General features: G+C 40.2%; 1 protein-coding gene across 1 annotated transcript in view; it reads left to right on the top strand.

Annotated features, from left to right (window-relative positions):
- The window catches only part of LRP2 (low density lipoprotein receptor-related protein 2), a 137420-nt gene extending 128978 nt beyond the window's left edge, over window positions 1-8442 (top strand). Inside the window, exons 75-79 of the mRNA XM_006902120.1 lie at window positions 992-1121; window positions 2475-2576; window positions 3899-4006; window positions 8038-8109; window positions 8275-8442. Coding sequence (XP_006902182.1) covers window positions 992-1121; window positions 2475-2576; window positions 3899-4006; window positions 8038-8109; window positions 8275-8442 — 580 coding nt within the window. The remainder of the gene's footprint in view (window positions 1-991; window positions 1122-2474; window positions 2577-3898; window positions 4007-8037; window positions 8110-8274) is intronic.
- The last annotated feature ends 4808 nt before the right edge of the window (window positions 8443-13250 follow it).

Below are 13250 nucleotides of genomic sequence, written 5' to 3'. Positions count from 1 at the left end.
CCCTTACATGGCCCTGGAGTCAGAACTGACTCATAGCTGACCCTCCAGCAGGTTTTCAGGACTAAATCTTAGGGGAGGAGATTGCCTGCCTTTCTCCTCTCCCCACCTTCAGAGGTGCTCGTGGATCCAAACCAATAGAGAGGTGCCATGCTTAGGTTAGCAGTGCAACTCTTCACCCACTGCGCCTTCAGAGCTCTCCTCTCTTTCTATCACAACCTCTTAATTGCTTTTCCAAAGCGTGAGTGTCAGGACCAAATGACTGAGCTTACTGGGGGACATTCAGATTGGACTTGAGTTAATGACGTACACAGGAGGCTTGCTTTCTGCTATATCAGGTTTTACTCTTGTTAAATGCTCTGTTAGCCCTCAGACATTCAGGAATATGTTTTCACATTTTTAATTAACTAACATCTCTAATATGCATAGTAGCACTAGTAATCACAAGGCTTGCAGTTCAAACCCACCCAGTGGTATTGTAGGAGAAAAGCCTGAAGATCTGCATCTGTAAATGTTTCCTCCCAAAGCCTAATGGAGCACAGTTCTACTGGCCCCTGAGTCGAACTTGACTCAATGGCAGTGGGTTTAAGTAAACTTACTTGAAAAGAGTGCTCCTTGGAGGCAAAGATGGTGAAGCTTCGTCTCTCATGCTTCGACATGTAGCTAGGTGAGGCCATTCCTTGGATAGTGACATCATGCTTGGAAAGATGGAGGGTCAGCTGAGGAGAGGAAGACCCTCAATGAGCTGAATTGACTGAATGACTTCAGCAATGGGCTCTAGTGTGTCAGAGGTGAGGAGGGTGACAGAGGATAGAGCAGGGCTCAGGTGGACTGTTCATAGGGTCGCTGTGAGTCATACTCAACTTGATGGCACCTCACAACAACAACATTACCATGTTTTACATGCATGGTTTCAGAGTAGAAATTGAACATTTCATTTACGTAAGATTTATGGAGAAAACATTGTTAAGATGTTTTGATAACTTCTTTTCAGCTTAAGTAGTCTTGTCAAATCCTCTGAACAAGAAAATGGGGTGACCTTCAGATCAGGGATGGATGTCACCATGGATGTTGGAGTATCTGGTTTTGGACCTGAGAATGTTATTGACAGATCAATGGCAATGGTGAGTATGTATTCTAAAATACTTATGTGAAACTTAGGTAATTTTTACTGTGTTACAAAATAAATAGATTTTGTTAAGAATAGAATTAACTTAGCAATAAGGTTATAGTGTATACCTCTTAGTTTGTATTGTATAGTAAAAGGTAGGAAATATTAGATTTGTTGCATGTTAATGTATTTAACAGCGTTAATAATAAAATGGCTACTTACACTCAACTCTAAGCCATGTTTTTTGAATTGCAATCTCAAAAGTCTTAGATTTATTTGTGGGGAGAGAGCATAATATTTTGCTTTAATTTGATGACATTTTGTATGTGTAAAGGAAAGAATAGGGAAGTATATTTTTCCTAATACTGTGTTCTGTTTCACTTGTATATAAATGGTGGTGTGGGGTAAGTGGTTTTAGAATCAGAAATGAGTTCAAATGCCAGCTCTACCACTTTTTAATTTTAGGCATGCAGTTTGAGCTCTTTCTCTTACATGGGTTTACTCTGATGGGTTAATGAGCTCTTTCTCTAAATGGGTTTACTAATACCTTCTGTGAGGACCACAGGGGGCTCTGGTGGCCTCTGGTCATTGTTGTGTACCATTGAGTCAGAAATTACTCATAGCTGACCCTCTGGTGGGTTTTCCAGGTAGTTAATCACACAGAAGGAAATTGCCCATCCTTCTCCTGTGGAGTAGCTGGTGGATTTGAACTGCGTGCTTTGGGGATTGCAGCACAACTTCCTATCACTAAGCCACCAGAGCACCCTGAGCAACCCAAAGGCAGATGATTTAAATTCACCAGGTACTCTGTGGTAGAAAGATGGACTGACTCCTCTTGTGGGAAGTAAACTCAACTTGATAGCAATGAGTTTTTTTGTTTTTGCTGAAGAGGACCAAATGATACACTTTATGAGGAGATGAAATGCAGTCCTGCTATAGAGAAACGCTCAGAGAAATATTGAGAAATAGTTGGCAGTAGTCTGTCTGTCTCTAGATTCCTTCATTTTTTTTTTTTTAACTTGGTCTGAAAATAACTCTTTCTTCTCTCTTCTCCTCCTTTTCAATCCTCTTCTGCCCTGCACACTTATTTATGCTCTCCAGACCATCCACATCATTATCTAGTTGCTAAGTAAGTTATTTGTAGTAAAGGGAGCAGAGAGAATTTGAATGTAGGTAGCATATATCTGTGTCCTTGAGCCAATGAGTCAGTGTATCCATGTTACTTTAAATGATGATTCACCACATGGAGGAGTTGGGCCCAGTTGCTACAGCATCATATTTTAGGTAAAGAAGGCACCTTCATCTGTGTGTGACTCACACCAGGCAGCATGGTGTGATACTCCTTCTCCCCCACTCCCTACCGCAGGATGAAAACTTTGTCATGGAGACAGGGAAACAGCCCATAATATTTGAAAACCCAATGTATTCAGTCAAAGACAGTACTATCAAAGGACATGAGCCAGCCGAGGTAAGAAACCACATTGCCCTTTCTCTCAGTTTCTCCTGTTGCTGCATTTCCTCCTATGGAGCAGTTCCCTTTCAGAAATCTCCCAGCCTTCCCTGCACAAAGGTTGTTTCTCAGCTTCACTGTCTGCAGGGACATCTGACTCACAGATGAAACACCTGAAAACAAACAGAATCCTGATTTCCTGCACAGTTGTGGAGGTTTGGTACTGACCATGCCTATTAATTCTTAGTGGTCAGAATGAAAGGCCCATTTAAAGTCCACTTGAAGGCTTGGCAAACACAGTGCCAGAAAGACTCCATCTTTCCATAGATATTTATGGAGTGAATGAGGGAAGGATTATTAAGCTGTTGTGTAAAGATTTCTGGACTGGATACACTCCCTGGATCCTTATTTATACCAAGAGGATGCAGTTTGCCATGGGTCAAAGGAAGAGGCAAATGGCTATCCTCCTTCTGTTTGCTTTTCCCATACTTTTCTGAAGAGCGTTGGTACCTCCACATCTTAAGTTTCCTGTAGGGCATTTCTTCTCATTAATCAGTCAGAGGAGCTGGGAAATGAGATGAGCATATGGATAGAGGGCAGGAAGTTTTCATTAAATCTGGGTCAGCAGGCCAGTACAACTCTCAATACCTGGTAGCTGTCAGCCCGTATCTCCTTTATTAAAACAATCGTCTCACTATTAACATCTAAACTTCTTTTGGACTCACAGGATTACACATTTTAATATAAAAGAAAAGAATATAAAATATCATTCTAATATAAAACAATATAAAATATTATTCTAAAATAAGTCACAAATATTTGAATTATGAAGGCATAATGACTTATCCTTTGATATCCAGATAGTAAAATGTCAATCACATAGTAAAATAGATATGACATTTCATTTGGTATTTCACTTGAAATAAAAAGTAGCCAAGTATACAAATAGATACAAACATTTGAGAAGTGGTGCATGTAAGAGTAAAGGAAGAAGCTGCCCTGTGCTTTATTGATAATTACAGTCTGCAGTTGCCACCCAGCATTATAACTTAGTGATGAGTGTTCTTGACTTTTAGGGATAGTGGAAATACGGTATTTAGTCCTGGGGTACCAGGTCTGTGTTGCAATAAATGGCACCTGGGGGGAAGGGTGGGAAGGGAGAAAAGTGCAACAATGAATGACTGTAAAACCTAAGTCTCTGTAAACTTACATTTAAATTAATAATAAAAAATTAAAAGAAGGCACCTGGTTGTGTCTGGAGGAACTATATGGTGAACACCTTGATATTGTTAGCCCTGAATTCTTTCAAAACATGATAAAGATTTTCAATATGTTCATAGGTAACTGGTTCTGGAAATGTGGTTAATAAGAACTATGAAAGCTCCATAAATCCTAATGAGATAGTTCAAAAGACAGAGGAGACCTCCCCAAGTGCAAATGGCACTCAGGTAACTATTGAAACGATGTGGGATTGGGGAAGAACTTTATAAAAGCTGGGTTGGTATTAATCCTAAGAAAATTGCAGAGAAACTTTGACAGGCTCTCAAATCACACGATGCTGCTGGGAGCTCTGGTGGCCTAGTGGCAAGAAGCTGCACTGCAATCCTGAAGGCACATAGTTCTAATCCACCAGATGCTCCGCTGGAGAAGGAGAGTGCTCTCCTTCTGTGCCAGTAGGATCCATCTTGACAGTACAGAAGTAGAAGAGGAAGGAAAAAAAAAATTGAATTGAAAACTGTATATATCAAGTAAAGTAACATTTTAACATTAAATTGGGAATAAAGTTCCTTGCAAGCTAGAGGTTATGTCAAATATTCCAGGGATGTTCAGTACGAGAGAATGATTTAATATGAATGGAAAGCTCACCATGTCAAGGATACATGTAAAATACCCATTTGTGATCTAATGTTTTGCTATGTATTTGTTCCTTTAGTAGTTAATGTATGTATAGTTCATTGTTCTATTGCTGTTACCGATTTTGACCAGTAGATGGCACTGATTTTATCATCCTTCCATCTATTATCCATCTGGTCCTTCATTAATCTAGTTGTTAGAAAATAAAAAAAAGGTGAAAAGAAAAAAACAAACAAACCACTAGATGGAGTGGAAATCTATCTTCAGGGAGAAATTGAACAAATTAATTGTTCAGTTTAATTGTTCAGCGGTCTTAACTGATTCATTCTGGCCAAATCAATTCACTTCTGGCTACTCGCAGGCTTAAACATATTTTCCTATGGGATGATTTAAAAAAAAAAAAAAAAAATCTAAAGCTTCCCTATGGATTGCAGGGTATTTTAGAATTTCTGGCCCCATTGAGTCACATAGTGAAAGGCCTAAAGGTATTTGGAAATCATAGCTTTTTATATGTCTTCCTCATATTGTATAATCCAGTGTTCCCAAAGTTAATTTAATCATTACTGATTTATGACTTTGGGGTAACTCAGATGGACTTTGATTCTGTTGTGCTTGTTGTGATCAAAGTAAGTGTGAACTAACTCGATGCTAGTGAGCGGAGCTTGTGTTCGAGGTCTCTTTGCCCACCTTTTCCAATATCTTCAGTATTTCTTATTACAATCAGACATGTACAAACATATACACATTTTCAGTTTACTATTTCTCAGAGGACTGAACTTTCCCACTTTAAGCTAAAGTTAAAGTGTTTTCTAGAATGGATATGATGCTTTAGTTTTTCCACAGGAACCAAAATACCTAAATGTCATATACTTGGTTTCCCAAGTCCGACTCAACCCCCAGACAGTGCCTGATTTATATTCTTGTGTTTTTTTTAAAAATTTTTTTATTTATATTGGTTTGCTTGTTACAAGTTCATGTACATTGTGTTTCACACTATTCTTCATTCACTTGGTGTTTCATACAATTATTCTCATTCATTATGTTTTTCACCATTGAAATACACCCACCATTACCTTGTCCAGATAGATCCCCACAGAACCTTGCCCATTTCCTCTACCACCTCTCCATCAACCCACTTGTGTGACCCTATGATTTCTGCCCCTGCCCACCCTCACCCCACTGCTCCCACCCTACCCCTCTTGGATCCTCATACACATTTTATTAGTTATCTTTCTATTTCTACAATAATGGTTCTTATGCAGTATTTGTCCTCATGAGACTGAGTTAGTTCATTCAGCATAATGGTCTCCAGTGTCTCCTAAGTTATGCCTGTTCTTTCAGAACATTTGTGTACTCTCGTGATTTTCACTAGACCAAGAGGCAGCCCCCAGGTTGAGCAGGAAAGGAAGTATCATGAGGTACTGTAACATCTAATCTGTACACTAATCTAGTCATCAGAGACAAAATGAAAAACACAAGAACATCTTTTAGAAGAGGGTGAACCCGTGCCAAGAGCAGTACCTTCTTATCTCTCTCATCTCCACCTTGGGGTACAACAGTTAATCCTCTATCTTAGTCAATTAATGTGAGATCTTTTCAGGGTTTGTTCACTAAGGTTTTTCCTGAATAGTAGCCTTCAGGACAACTTGTAGGCGGCAGGGGAATATGGTGACATCCACCTTAGCTTTACACTAACATGTCAAGAGTTCACACAAATTTCTTCCTCACCATTAATATTCATGAACTTTCATGGCTCTATCATTTCCCGTATGTTGAGGTAAAATTCATTTCCCAAAAGTGTCACAGTAATTAGTAATTAGCGACTATCAACCAGTTCTCATTGAATCCATGACATTTGATCATTTTGACCTTCCAGAGGCAAGGGTTCTAATCCAAATATCATTTTCTTCTTGGTGATCCTGTATACAATGGAAATCAAACTAAAAAATCCCACCAACTCAGTGTATCGGGGATCAAACTAAAAAAACCCACAAACTCAGTGTCATCTAAAACAGAATCATAGCTGACCCTCCAGCAGGTTTCAGAGGCTATAAATGACACAGGAGAAGGTGGCCTATCCATCTTCCTGGAGCAGCAGCTGGATTCTAACCATCTGCCTTTGGGCTGGCAGCATCACTCTCTACCTACCAGGCCACCTGAGCTCCCTACAGTGTGGATACTCACTTAAATCTATTTTGACATCAGTGACCTTTTTCCCTTCTCATTCGGGCCCTTCCTGCTCATTTCCATAGTTAGATGCTGTCCACATGTTTGTTCTCTAATTTCACAGATCATGCCATACCCCACAAACATGGGTGGCCTCAGTTTTCTGCTGAAGTAGGGTACCCTGTTTCCTTGTTTCCTGCAAGATTCCAGCTGGCAGCCACAGCTGGGTTCCACTTTAAATAGAACTGTGACCAGTGTGGCCACTATTCAGCAAGAGACCACTTGCCATAGGTTAAGATGAGCTCTTGAGTTTTGTGGGTGTGTGAGTCTCTGAAGTGATCAGGGCATGCTATTTATACCTTACTTTAGTTATTAACTTAATCTTCCTGTGACTCAGTTTCCCGGTCTGTAGAATAAAGATAATTTCCCTACCTTCCTCGAGCATCCTGTGCCGTCTTCATAGTTTCTGACACACTGGAGCTTATTGCTGCAGTCACTATGTCAGTCCAGCTCATTGACGGTCTTCCTCTCTTTTGCTGACCCTCTCCACCTTTTCAGGCCTGATGTCCCTTTCCAAGGAATAGCCTCTTCTAGTAACATGGATTCAGATCTATTATTTATAGGGTCCCTAAGAGTCTTAAATTCTGTGGCATCTAACAATAACAACCTCACACATTGTTGGGAAGAGTACACACTTGTAAATCTCTTAGATTGCACGTTATAAGCACATTATAAATGCTACGGGGTTTGTTTTTTTTTTTAATTGGTATTTTGGTACTATCATTATGATTCCGGGGGAATACATACACACACACACACACACACATATATATATATAAAATTAAGGGGGATACTCTTGAGTTGATCCAGGATCAAGATATTGGTTTCTTCTTGTTGTTGTGTACAGTTGAATTGGAATTGACTCATTATAGTTGACCCTCTAGGGGATATTCAGAGCCTGTAAGTCATATGAAAGGAGACTGCCCATCTTTCTTCCAGCTGGTGGATTTGAACCATGGGCCTTTGGGTTTGCAGTGCATCTCTTTATCACTAAGCCATCAGAGCTCCCTAGACGTTAGTTCAAGAGGCAAGAATTACAATTTGGCTTTTTCCCTTTAATTTTTAGGAAGCACCTGAAGTGATCCCTTACCTGTGTATATTTTATTTGAAGTAGCCAGGAATATCTACTTTGACAAAGCTTCTAAATGAGTACGGACTATAAACAATAAATGTCAAACAAAAAAAAATGTTTTGAAAATACTAGCCAAAAATCACCCATAGAGTTTTGGTTACAGTTCAGGGGCCATAGAAAGTATTAGACACTTTCCCCAACTACCCAAATGCATGGATCCAAATTGATTTGTCCTTCAGTGAGAAGAAGAAATTGAAAGATCTAGACTGGGCGGGGAGGCCACTGCCCCCAAAATGACATACTTTTTACCCCCTCCTTTTCACTTAGGCAACAAAGTGGAATTTCTTCAAAAGAAAACCAAAACAAACCTCCAACTTTGAAAACCCAATCTACGCAGAGGTAAGTTAAATTTTTTCTTGGCAACAGTGTTCTTTCTGGAACATCACTCACTAAGCTGACTGTACACTCTGATTATTATGTGCAAACTGGCAAACCTGAGCTTTTCTTCACGTCAAATCCTGCTGGGGAGATAACGGGCTGATTTGTGCTTTGTTGTGGTCTTAGATGGGGACAGAGCCAAAGGACAGCAACGCTGATGCCCTGCCCCCTCCGCTGCCATCTGCTCCCAGTGAGGAAATGCCTCCCAGAAGAGATCCAGCCCCAGCCTACACTCCAACAGAGGACACTTTCAAAGACACTGCTACCCTTGTTAAGGAAGACTCTGAGGCATAGCTACACCAACTACTTAGGACATCATTAGAAACACTTTTGCACATATATTTTTTACAAACAAATGGGAAAAAGTTAGCAGTCAGTCATATATATATATATTTCCTTTTTGCCTATAATTGGAAATGTTTGTGGGAACTATGCCTTGTGTGTCTTTTATACTCTGCCATCTCATGTTTTTACAAAGAATTATCACAATATACTATATGTATATCTTTGCACTGAAGATAATGCTATAAATATATTGTACATTTGTAAATCATGGAAAGATTCTAATATCATTGAACTTGCTAATAAAAGGATCTGCTGAATTTGTTGGTGATCATTATAGGAAATGAATCAATGAGGAAAACAGTTGACTTGGGACCTATAGCCATTTCTAAGGAAAAGACTCATGTCTCTTCTAGCATTATCCAGGAAATGAGTTCAGGTCTCATTCTCGAATCTGCTTTTACACCACAGCACTTAATTAATCGTCAGTATTACATGCCCACCTGATCAATAATTATATTGAAAGAGGGCACTGTGTGCTGGATTGACATCTGAATTTGGCTGTGTACACCTCAGAGAATGCAGAAGGTACACAATACAATTGGGCTTAGCCATTCTGCACGTGTTCACGCTAACCAGAATGATCCATTAGGTATGTGTTATTTCTAAGTCACCATTTCCGTTTACACTGTCTGTGTAAATTAAGTGCAAGTGTCATGCAGTTCGTTTGTATTTAATTGACTGAACTTGCTAGCTTGAGGGACCACAGCCTGGCATCTCAGGTACTCACCTGCCCTAGTAACCAGAGGTCAGTAGCTGAATTAGGAAAACCAAACCTGTATCTTCATAAAGTCAGGTACAAAATAAATACCAGTTCACCAGAGTCTAAACTGGGCTTTTGTTTCTGTGTGTGAAAATATCATTATCATGACTATTTATTTCCTAAGTTGAACATGAATAGAAAGGGAAACTATTATTGAGCCGTATTTAGGTCCTTTGGCTAAATCAACACATCTGTATCAGAATGTACTGTACACTCTAGCTCTTCTCTTGCCTATTGGCATAGTCCTTACAATGGGATTGCTATCGTGAGAATCTGGGAAGCATGCAGGAATCTCCCACTTACATAGTTAATCGCATTCTCAGATCTCTGTGCTAAATATTGCACATTTGTCAAACAATGAGTGAATGGATGCACGGATGAATGAATGGAACCTGAACTACTGATTATTTTATTTCTGAGTTCTGAAAATATTTGTTGCTCATATTTTGAGTGCTTTTTGTAATTACTTTGAAATATTCCTTAATTAGAAAAGCACCTGGAAATGATGCTGCAGAAAATTTTCTAATAAATATGTATTTTATCAGACTTCCTCTGTGGTGGTGGTTTTTTTTTTTTGTTGTTGGTTGGATTATTTTGATTTGAGTGAAGGTTTACAAAGTAAATTCGTTTTTCATTTGGCATTTCTGCACATTTAACCCCTGTAATTCTGATTTCCGCTAATCCTTCTAGACTTCTCTGTCTTGTGTGTCTTTAGTAATCTGCTGATCATCACCTTGTTGGATAGTGTTTATCTCTCCTTCTGTGTGTTTCTTTAACCCTGGTCATGACTTGGTTATTTTTTTCCCTGTGCAGAGAGCCTGGGCCTCTGAATGTTTTCAGTCAGATCAGTGGGTATATTTTGTACTGTTCCTTTCTGACAATGAATTCAATGCAAATTTGTTTACACAATTTGTTGGTGTCCATTGTAGTCGGGAATACGTGATAGGAAACAAATGAATCCCTAGAAACTCTTAAATGTCACTGAGTCCGGCTTTGCTGTTATTAGGTGCTGTAGAGCCCTTTACAATTCATAGTGACCCTATGAATAACAGGTCTGAATTCTGCCCTATATCCTGTGCCATCCACGTCATTTCTGTTCCACTTGCAGTTGCCATGTCAATCCATCTCAATGGGGTCTTCCCCTTATTTGCTGACCCTTCACCCTTGGTATCATTTTCCAAAGAATAGCCTCTCCTAGCAACATGTCCAATCTATGATAGACAAATCCTTGCCATCTTTGCCTCCAAGGAACACTCCAGCTGTACTTTCAGCAAGACATACATATGTGTTCTTTTGGCAATTCATGGGATTTTCAGTACTCTTCTCCAAGACCACACACAATACAATGGTATGAATTCTTTTTCTATCATCCTTATTCATTGTCCTGCTCTCAGATGCATGGCAGGTGAAAAGACCATCGGCTGAATGAGGTATACATTTTAAAGAGGTCCCTGACAGTGGCCTTGCCCAAAGCAAGGTGGTTGTTAATGATTCTTAGTGAACCCATGTATAAAAACTCTGATCCCTGTCCTATCCTGAGCCAATCTCACCATCTCTGCCACACCATTACCCTAGTTACTGTGTCAATCCATCTCATCCAGGGTTTTCCTCTCCTGTGCAATCCCTCCACCCTTCCAAGCATGATGTCCTTCTCCAAGGACTTGCCCTTCTCCTGGCAACATGCCCAAATTATGTGAATCAGAGCCTCAAAATCTTTGCCTACTTGAAGCAGATTGGTTTCACCCTACCCAGGACAGACCTGTTTGTTCTCTTGGCAGTCCATGGTATGTTCACTCTTCTCTAGCACCAAAATTCAAAGACATTGATTCTTCAGATTAACTAGGTGAAGGACAATGGAGGTGACTATGTTTACAACCCAGAAAATTCTAATGCACATATGGAACATTGTTTTAGGCTTGGAAGTCCCTTGCGGAAGGCCTTAGACAGCAGTCCCATTGTGATCACAGAGCTCTGCCTGCAGGCCATCTGACCTTGAGAAAGTGCTTTGACTTCCCCAGCTTTACCCCCAGGTAAAGAATTTGAATGAAAAATTTGGAGGTGGTATGTCTAAGCTACTCTTTGGCTGCATAGTACTGTGATTTAATGTTTTATCTCCTCTCCAGAGTTCATAGGGAATTTCATTTGTTTTGAACCCACTGCAGCTATTTTAGCAAGTTCTGAGCTTATTATAGCAACTTCAGAGGAGGCAGATACAATTATGTCATCCTAATTTTTATCCTTAAAAGCTGCCTGTCTCTGGGTGAGCCGTCAGAAAGATGTATTATATCAGATGCTTTTTGTGAAGATTCAGAAAGCCTACCTACCAATTTCAGTGCTGAAAGTTGTCATGCAATTCTCATTGTAAGAGACTCCTGCTACAAACATCCTTCATAGAGCCAAGGCACAAGGGGCCACTCATAAGGCCCAGGGCCTGACTTCGTTCCTAAGGCATTTGATGGGGCCTAGTCAGAGGAGGAGGCCCCTGGTGATGACAGATGGCACCTTGTTCACTTTGATGGGATGAGAGGCTATGAATAATCACTGGATTAAAGGATTGACATCTTCAGAAGTCAAATGAATTAGTTAATGGTTTTCCATTCTTAAGACATAAAATCTGACTTCTGAAACTATCAATCTGGTTTCTGAGGACTTTTATTTAATGATATCTTTGGAAAATCTAAGTCATGCTGTGGTATTATAATGGAAAGCATTCTATGTTAACAGCTTAAGCAAATAGCTCCAATTCCTGGCTTAGGAGTGCAATTTGGTATCTTGGAAAATGAACTCACCTTGGAACTTACGTATGTGGTTTGGAATCCTGACTCCTTTCCTCCCTGGCTGACCGTGGGCAAGCTGTTAGAACTCCTGCATTTCAGTTCCTTCTCTTCGATGGTGTTAATAGATTATAGAGGCCTCATGAAGATAATATTTACGCACTTGTACAAGAAATGTGAGCATCTACTCATCCTCACTGGCTAATAGTTGACCCTACCTTGGGTTTCTGAGGCTGTAAATGGAACAGGAGGAGACTGCACCCTTCTTTCTACTGAGGTGCTGTGGTGAGTTTGAACCGTCAAAGTGGTCCGGCCTTTGAGTCAGCAGCCCCAAACCCCTGTGGACTGCACTACGAGAGCTCTCTGAGCATCAGCTACTCTTCGATGCCATCGGGTCACGAATGACTCAGTCTCCCTGTGAACCACAGGTCTGAATTGTGCCCTATCTTGTGCCATCTCTAATACACTTGAGCCCATTGTTAAAGTCACTGTGTCAGTCCACCTCCCTGAGGGTCTTCCTCTCTTTCACTGACCCTCTACTTTTCCAAACATGGCGTCCTTTTCCAAGAGCTGAAAAAATATGCTTGCTTGTTCTCTTGGCAGTCCATAAAATAGTAATTTACTGAATGCTTTATAAAACTTTCTCCTTTAACTCTCCAAATGCCTTCTAAGGGAAGCATTACTAATTTACAGGTAAGAAAGCTCAGATAAAAAATGAGAAGATATTTTATAGATTCTAAGAGAGCCCTAGTGGTCTAGTGACAAGAAGCTGCGCTACAATCCCAAAGGCTTGTGGTTCGAATCCACCAGCTGCTCCATGGGAGTCAGATGGGCAGTCTCCTCCCATGTGGTTAACTGCCTCTGAAAACTCTCCAGAGGGTCAGCCAGTGGTCTGGTTCTGACTCCATGGTGCACAACAACAGCAAAGACAACATAGTCTTTTTCAAAACCTGTTCAGTTTGTATGCTAAACAAGTTATTCAAGAAGTAAGACTTAGTGAAGAGGAATGTGGCATCAGGATTGGAGGTAGACTCCTAAACAATCTTCATTATGCAGATAACACAACCTTGCTGGCTGAAAATGAGGAGGACTAGAAACACTTGTTGGAGAAGATCAAAGACTACACTCTGCAATATGGACTACATATCAAGAAAACAAAGACTGTCACCAGTGGGCCAAAAGGCAATATGATGCTAGATGGAGAAAAAGTAAATTTGTCAATG

The sequence above is a fragment of the Elephantulus edwardii genome, unplaced genomic scaffold (assembly GCF_000299155.1).
Source record: "Elephantulus edwardii isolate Elephantulus edwardi_28Jun2011 unplaced genomic scaffold, EleEdw1.0 scaffold00369, whole genome shotgun sequence".
Classification (NCBI taxonomy): Eukaryota; Metazoa; Chordata; class Mammalia; order Macroscelidea; family Macroscelididae; genus Elephantulus; species Elephantulus edwardii.
Note: the sequence above shows the minus strand (reverse complement) of the source record. Positions and strands in the feature narration are given on the sequence as shown.